The sequence below is a fragment of the Triticum aestivum genome, chromosome 1D (assembly GCF_018294505.1).
Source record: "Triticum aestivum cultivar Chinese Spring chromosome 1D, IWGSC CS RefSeq v2.1, whole genome shotgun sequence".
NCBI classification, from domain to species: Eukaryota; Viridiplantae; Streptophyta; class Magnoliopsida; order Poales; family Poaceae; genus Triticum; species Triticum aestivum.
In genome coordinates, this window is record NC_057796.1 from 472,712,901 (window position 1) to 472,721,130 (window position 8,230).

Genomic DNA, 8,230 nt, shown 5'->3' on the forward strand with positions numbered 1-8,230 from the left:
TGTTGTTTCTTCATAAGAGGTCAAATCAACACGAAGGAGTGTAACCCATTATTCTTTTTGAAACTAGCAAGTTGCATGTTTCTTAAATAGATAAACATATTTCATAGACTAACACTTCAATAAAAAAGATCTATACGGAACATTAATTTTCGTATACCTAAATATTTTTTCCATAGACCGTCAGCAGGTTAGAAACTGTTTTAGGATATTTGTGAACATTTTCTTTCACGTGTCAGGCATTCTTTTCAATTAAATTATATAAATATGCGTTTTTTTATTGACCTCGATCTCGAAGTATACATCGCCGGCTGAAATCGAAATTGTTTCTCTCTCATTTGTTTTGAGGGGTAATTGTTTATCTCTCATAAAACGAGAAGGCGGGAACCTCTTTTTGTTTTGTTTTGCAGTGAGAGAGCATGCGGCCCATACGGCTTGTGTGGGCCTGGGCTGTACGTATCCACAGCCAGTGGCACTCGCTCACTTGGCACGGCCCCGTTCGGGCAGCCACACTCCTCCACTCGCTCCATTCTGAACTCCAGCAAGCAGCCGCAGCGCGGCGGGGACGGCAACTCGACCCCATCTCTGGCACCGGGACGGCGACCGTCTCACTGGTACCCGCCACTCCTTCTCTTCACGAGCGCTCCTCCTCCTCTCTCTCTCGGTGGGTTTTGAATCTCCCTCCCTTCTCCCGCCGCTTCAGCTGGCAGTGCGCGCAAGCTGTTCGGCGCATTGCCTCCGCCCGGGAAAAAATGTTGCTGTGCCGTCATTCTTCGCTGATGCTGTTTCTTATTTGCATTGCAGGACCGATGGCAACAGAGAACAAACCTCACTGGCAGCCACCGTCGTCGTGGTCAGCCCTCCCGCCGGACCTGGCAGGCCTGGTGCTCCGCCTGCTCCCCGCATACGCCGACCACGCCCGGTTCGCCGCAGTGTGCCCACAGTGGCGTGCTGCAGCCAGGAAGCAGGTGATGCCCCCGACATTGCCGCTGCTCGCGCTCCCTGACGGCACCTTCTACAGCCTCCCCTACGATGAGCGCTTCCGCTTCCCCGGCTGCGGCTTCGCTGGGTACAAGAGCGCCTATGGCAGCTGGCTTGTCTTCCCCCGCGACGATGGGTGCTTCCTTGTCAACCCCTTCTCCAGGGCCACCATGACACTCCCTCCTCTCTTCAGCGTCCGACTCCGGCCTCCAAATGCTGTCGCTAAGTGGATACTCCAGGATGGGTCAAAAGTTGCCGACCCTTACACTACATGGATGCATATCAATGATTCAGAGGAGCTGCACATAATTAAGCTACTTCTGTGCTCGCCAAACCTCGTTGCTGCACTGGTCGGTGTTGAATACACCAGTCAGATCCTAATGTGCCAGCCAGGGGCCTTGTCATGGTCGGTACGTGCATGCGATGAGTGTAAGGATTTTGAAGACATGGTGTTCTACCAGGGAAAGCTCTACGCCATTGCCGATGACGAGGACCTCCTTGTGGTGAACGTCAGCAGTGACCAAAGCACCGGCGATCCACAGGTTTCTCGGGTTGGAAGGGTCATCAAGGCCAAGGGTGACCGCTGCTACAAGGGGGACCTCAGCGTCTACCATGTTGTGTGTCGAGAGAACTCTGTACCCGTCATGCCCGTCAAGAAGGTCTATCTGGTTGAATCGTGTGGCGCGTTGCTGATGGTACGCAGGAAGATTTGGTGCCAGGCTCCTAGACCTGGAGTGACCTGTAAAATTGTTGCTGGAAAGAGCGAGTTTGAGGTATTCAAGGCTGACTTTGAGCACTCACAGTGGATCAAGGTGTCGACCGTGGGGGATGACCAGGTTCTGTTTCTAGGGCGAAGGTGCTCCAGGGCTCTGTCCGCGTCTCGGTATGGCTTACTGGGCAATCACATCTTCTTTTTGGATGACGATGACGAGCATCGTGTGGACTACTTCTACGATGAGGACAACACATCTTGCAGCTCCTACGACATGAGACTCGGCGATGTCTCTTCCCCTCATCCAATGATTTCCTGGAAGCGCCGCAAGGAGATGCGTCTGGCAGCATGGCTATTCCCCCAGGACTGAATTGAAGGTGTTGCATTGTTGTTGGTGTCCAGCCTTTATTTTGCAAGCTGCTCACAGGTTATCTATCTGACTGGTAAACATGGCGGTTGATTATGGTGTTCGGTGGTCCCACACATGCCGTGAAATGCCTTTGTAGAGTACTTAACTTTCTTACGCCGTTAGTTGCCATTTATCGTAATTGTCTGAACTTATTATGGTGGTTACTATGCAAGCTTTTAACTGCATCGGTTTTCAACTGGCACTGGTTATTTTGTTGTCATGTTGTTTGGCGGTTATTGTGCAAGCTGCTCACATATGTTATCTATCTGACCATGGTATGTATGGTGGTTGGTATAGTGTTCAGTGGTTCTCCTAGGAGCCGCAAATTGCATTAGTAGTATCTATCTGAACTTTGTTACTACTTTGTTTTTTTCAATTAGTATACTGTGGTTGTTGCTACGCCTCTGAATGATCTTAAACTGCGTCACTATATCTTTGGCTTGTTGATTTCTTTTTTCTTTTGCGATGTTTTGGCAACTCTGAATTGGTAGATTTGTTTGTGCTCGAGTTGCTGCTCTCTTGTGATGGTATTTAACTTGCAGTGGACATTGTTCAGTTGTGCTGCTAGTGTGGTTTGACTGAATTCGGAGATTCACAGTTAATTTCTTGGTCCTCGGTCAAAGGCAACATGAATCGAAGTTGCTATGCGGGATAAGCTGGGAAGCCATTTGAAAAGCTAATTAATAGATCTAATTAACCAGCTTACAAAGGAACGAACAAGGCGTTCCAGTTCTTCCATTCCATCTACTCATGTAACACTTTTACAGGTACTCCTAAAACACGTCAAGCAATTCAAATAAAAAGGAGGGCACACTAACAGGTCATTTATCTGGTTTTGCCTTTTGATTGTGATTTTTCTTAGAACAAAGTAAAAAATTTAGCATGTAGTTTTTAATATTGAAACCAGTTTTCGAAGTTGAGTGAGCATTTATTTAACATAGTGAATATTTTATTTTGACCAAAAAATGAATATTGCCCGTAGACAGTGGAAGATACCCCAAAATATTTTTCAGGTACAATTTTTATTGGTTGAAACACTTCACAAAGTTACGAGAACATTTTATCTTTGATGCATAATTAAAAGTTATATAGTGAAACATATTATTTCAAAAAACAACGACACAACATATTACTGAAACCCTATTATATGACTAGAAAAATTATATTTACTGAAACATCGTGCAAATTGTATTTTGGGGCATCCTGTTTTGGAACATATTAGCTTAGGCTTGGACATAGGCAGCCTGGCTGACGGTCTGAGCCCAAAATCACGATGGTCAGGCCAGCCTTGGGCTCCATGTCCAAATACCTAAAACTGGCACTTAAAAAAAAACATACGAAGAATATAAAAAAGCATACAGAATAATGTATTTGTATATATTACTTTCTCTGTTCACTTTTGTAAGTCATTTAAGGCAACTGAAATTGAACTGTTTTAGGTGTTGTCTTAAATGTTTAAAAGGTCTTACAAAAGTGAATGGAGGGAGTATAAAACATTTCGGGACTATATAATGACGCTGGGTTTCACTGTGTTATGGGCCAGACCCATTCTGTTTTCTTTCAACGGGTTTGTTCCATTTTAGGTGGCTTTTCATTGGCTTCCTCCATTATTATTTTCCTTCTGCTTTCTCTCTAGTACCCATTTCTTTTCTTTCTATTGGTTTATTAAGGGTCCTCCCATGGTATTTCCTTTTTGTTTTCCTCTATTATGTTTTTCTTTAACTTTTTTTTCAAATTCATGTGCATTCTTTAATTTACAAAAAAAAACCATGAACAATTTTAAAACGAACATGATTTTTCGAAATTCGAGAATATTTCAAAAACTACCTAATATTTTTTAACTGAATGAAACATTTTTAAATTTCATGAACACTTTTAGATTTTTTTGAGAATTTTTAAAATTAAAAAATTATATATTAAGTATAAGAATATTTATTAAAATTAACCAACATTTCGGTAAAATCTTGAATATATTTTAAAATAAACAATATATTTAAAATTTCGAATAAAATATCCAAATGGAAGAAAAAACAAAAAAAAAGCTGAAAATGGGAAGTTTTTTTTTGAGGCAAGGGAAGTGTCTGCACGTAAAGCACGTAGCTGGTGTAATCCGAACTGGGCTAGCCCATAATAGCCCGCGCATGTGCGGCACAATCAGGAGAGCAACTAGTCCGCGCCGGAGCCCCCCAAGGGTCCCTTGGGGTGAGAGCGGACTAAGTGGCACGTTGCTGCCACATGTCGTACGTTAGACTTTTTTCAAAATTTCATTTTTCATTTTTCTATACAAGTTTTCGGGTTTTACATGGGTATTTTCCTTTTTTCGGCTTTTCGGTTTCCTTTCAGTTTTCACTAGGTTTGGAAGAAAAATAAAATTTAAAAAATGCATTTTTTTTGTGCTTCCACGAGAAGCACATATTTACTTCTTGAAGAGGCATAGATTTGCTTCAGTGAGAAGCACAACTGTGCTTCGTCGATAAGAAAAAAAAATGTTTGTTTGCTTGCACGGGAAACATAAATTTGCTTCTTGTGAATGTAAAAGCATAGATTTGCTTCTCGTGGAGGTACTAGTTTGGTTTGCTTCCGCGCTGTGCTTCTCGAAAAGGAATTTTTTTTCTTCCACGAGAAGCACAGATTTGCTTCTCGTGAGAGGCATAATTGTGTTTCTTGGGAAAAAACATGCTTCCAGGTCTAGATTTTTTCTTCTGTTTTTTCGTGAAAAAAGTTCGTCGGAATCTATTAGAGCATGTACAGTGATTGACAAGATAGTCTTACCTTAAGATTTACATGTAATTTAAAGATGACAATAAAAACACGTCTGCAATGTGTCATTTCTTAGCCTTATCTTCAATAACTAGCTATTCCTAGAAACTTGATGAGACATATTATACTAAGAGATCGTCTCTATTTAAATAATAGAAGGCAGACATTTTTTTTATGATTTCTCTCTCCTCCACGTCAACACTTAACCTATATGACACCTCTAAGATAGCAACATTGTACATGCCCTTTATATGGGATCTAGTTTTGAAGATCTTATCGCGTGAAATCCAATGATGAAAATGTTTCGGGATTTAGACACACGGTTCAAGAGAAAACGTTTAAAAGTATCTACGAAAAGAGGATGCGTCACTTGTCAACGCTTGAAGGTGTGGGTGATCTTTATAAGGGATATATTTTCTTTTTTGAGAAATATAAGGGATATCTCTTAACTAGTTTTCTTTTTTAGACAAATACTATCTTTTAACTTGTGATTTCGCGGATGTGGAAGCTTTTAAAGCTGAAACATAATTCTGCATGGGCCGGCCCATTCCTACAAGGGCTATAAGGGCATGTACATTAGTTTAGACAATCCCATCTGTAGCAATCATATGTAGACATCAATAAAGACCCCCTGTACAACAGATTAGTCTATTTTCCGTCTGTAGCTGCCTCAAAATTAGGGACAGAAAAATAAATCTTGTATTCTATCGTGGAACATGGGAACCGCAGTTGGGCGGGGCTGTTAGCAAATTAACGACCCCACTGTCATAGACACGACCCCATCAAACATTTTTTCTAGCTTCGTCCCTGGACACGCCCTACCTACACCCTGGCCGTTCGAAATCCGAAATCCAACGTCGACCGCAGCATGCAGCAGCGATTCGAAATCCGAAATGTCCGCGCCGCCCGTATAGCTCGCGCACGAACGTAGCCAAGAAATACGCCATCTGCATTAACTGCGCCTGCCTGGTTTCAAATTTTCATCTTTTTTCCCGATCCAACTTCAACTTCGTCCCAGGAGCGGTACAGCCAGGAGAGGGGAGGGAGGAGGAGCGGCCGGCCGGCGATCGATATGCACGTGTGCTTCCGTGGCGGCGCCGGCGACAGCAGGGCCGCCAGGTCCATCAGGGGCTTGGCCAAGAACGTACGTACCCCGCGCATTGGTTGTTGTGTGTTGCTTGCCTGCTGATTAGTTTGTCTCCCACTCTTGTGTTGCTTTCAGATGAAGGCCATGTCTCTCAAGGCGAAGGCGGCCGGGGGCGTCGGTCATGCGCGGCGGAGGCAGCGGAGGGAGGCAGACCCCCGCGAGCGCTACAAGGATGGTTCGGGACCGACGTCGGCCAAGATCGCGCCGGCGCAGCTGCAGGACGATCGCCGCCATGATCATCTGCTGCACACGGAGGAGGACTGCGACAAGGGCTGCTCTCCTTCGCTGGACGCCGACGACGATGCGGCTGAGAAGGGCGACGACGGTGCCGAGGAGTGGGTGGCGGAGCCGGAACCGGGCGTGCTGATGACGCTGGCGCCGCGCCCCGACGGCACCAACCGCCTCCGGAAGGTGCGGTTCAGGGACGAGCTGTTCGACGACTGGGCGGCGCAGAGCTGGTGGGCCGACAACCACGACCGCATCGTCGAGCTCTACAGCCTTGTCAACCAGGCCGACGGCGGTGGCAACGACGACACACCTGTCACCCCATGCCAGTCCGAATCCGACGAAGAAGAACCGCTGCCGGTATGCACGCACGATTGCAGTGCACTTGATCGATCATTTGCTTGATTCGATCCGATCGACTGAATTGCAATGCTTGTGTTGTGGTGGATTTGGTTGGCACAGGATGATGCGATGGCGGCCGGCGAGCCGTCCAGCGGGAGCAGGTCGAGCGGCACGGCGGGGTCGCCGATACTGGGCCTGGTCACCGCGCCCGACACCCTCAGAGGATGCAAAACGCCACCAGCAGTGACCTCGACACCTAAAGCGGTGGCGCCGGTGGCCCAAGAAGACGACGAGGAGGAGGAGGGCGACATCAGCGACCACCAGCAGAGGAACACGCCGTGGACGGAGTGGGTCGAGGAGTACGAGCCCGGCGTGTTCATCACCGTCCGGGCATACCCCGACCACCCCCTACAGCTCCGGCACGTCGAACTCAGCCGTGAGAAGTTCGGCGAGGTAAAGGCGAGGGTGTGGTGGCAGGAGAACAAGGACAGGCTGCGCAGCTTCTACTCCTTCTGAAGCCGGCCGCATCCATGTCTTCGGTCTGGTTACAGATAAACATAATATGCTCATAATCTGCATTGCAAGCTGAAGAAAAGGGAATAATGGAATTATAGTAGTACTCCTATGCTACTGCACTGAAAAAGGATACATACAAATACAGTACATGTTCTAATTCTTTTTTGTTTTGTTTTGCGGGAAACCTAATACTTGTTCTAGACACTTGGCGAAATTGTGTCTGCGATTCCTGTAATCCTCTTCAGTTGTAGTACTTACATTAGTTCTCCCCTCCCATCGATCGACTAGTGATGTGCATACGGTTTATTTTCTTAAGGCCAGCCATGGGATAAATTCATGTCCACACTCTTGTTCGCCCAGGCTCGGAGTTTCAGACATAGTGCATAGAATTTCAGACATACATATGTTCACTGGTAAAGTGAGTCGCTGGCCTAGCTGCACGTAGCTCTGCGATGCCTATGCAAACACCCAACACATTCAGATTGCCCCGGGCGTCGCCGATAGCAACACCATCACGATCTTAGAGCATCTTCAAGGGCTATGCAACAAATGTTTATGTCCAGTTTTGCCGACACGTTCGGACGTGTTCCTGAATATTTTCACATTTATCTGCAAAATCATGGTACCCAGTACCCACTACCCAAGGGCATCTCTACTTCTCCGCCTTCGCGGATTTTAATCGAACAGTTTATATGCGCCATGGAGTTTCAACCGGAACAAGAAACCGTCGCGGCCGATGTCAGTACTGAAGACTCTGCATCACTGCATGCCACCATGGCACACCACCGTGCACGCCCAACAACACTAGGCACCGATGACCTGTCAGGAATCGAGGAACTATACCGTGGCGATTTGGTTTCAGATACCCCGAATTGATAATCCGATACAAGTTCTCTTGGATCAACTAATTCTATACCAAGCAGTCTAGGATTTTAGAGCTAGGCTACAACGACTTGGAGAATAAGAAGATGACTCGATCCACAAAATGCGCTATAAGCCTATAAAGGAAAAGTATTGTGTGTGGTAAAGAAATGGTCAGTTAACAGAAGCGAGGTGAAAGTAAGCTTCAGTTAACTGTAGCTTTAACGGTGGAGTAACAGTGGAGTCCATCGTCGCCGTGATCTCTCGATCTCTTCACACG

General features: G+C 46.1%; 2 protein-coding genes across 3 annotated transcripts; both read left to right on the top strand.

The window, feature by feature from the left end:
- The first annotated feature begins 476 nt into the window (after positions 1-476).
- Positions 477-2,232, top strand: LOC123183111 (uncharacterized). 2 transcript variants are annotated; one of them, XM_044595851.1, is made up of 2 exons: positions 477-611; positions 802-2,232. In XM_044595851.1, the coding sequence occupies exon 2, from the start codon at positions 807-809 to the stop codon at positions 2,058-2,060; it is 1,254 nt and encodes a 417-aa protein (XP_044451786.1). In that variant the 5' UTR covers positions 477-611; positions 802-806; the 3' UTR covers positions 2,061-2,232. The 2 variants fall into 2 exon arrangements, with proteins under 2 accessions (XP_044451786.1, XP_044451785.1); XM_044595850.1 differs by having other exon boundaries at positions 481-661.
- A 3,602-nt stretch (positions 2,233-5,834) lies between these two features.
- Positions 5,835-7,353, top strand: LOC123176660 (putative protein Brevis radix-like 5). The gene is made up of 3 exons (XM_044590763.1): positions 5,835-6,003; positions 6,082-6,591; positions 6,694-7,353. Exons 1-3 carry the CDS (start codon positions 5,932-5,934, stop codon positions 7,087-7,089), a joined length of 978 nt encoding a protein of 325 aa, XP_044446698.1. The 5' UTR covers positions 5,835-5,931; the 3' UTR covers positions 7,090-7,353.
- Positions 7,354-8,230: the final 877 nt, after the last annotated feature.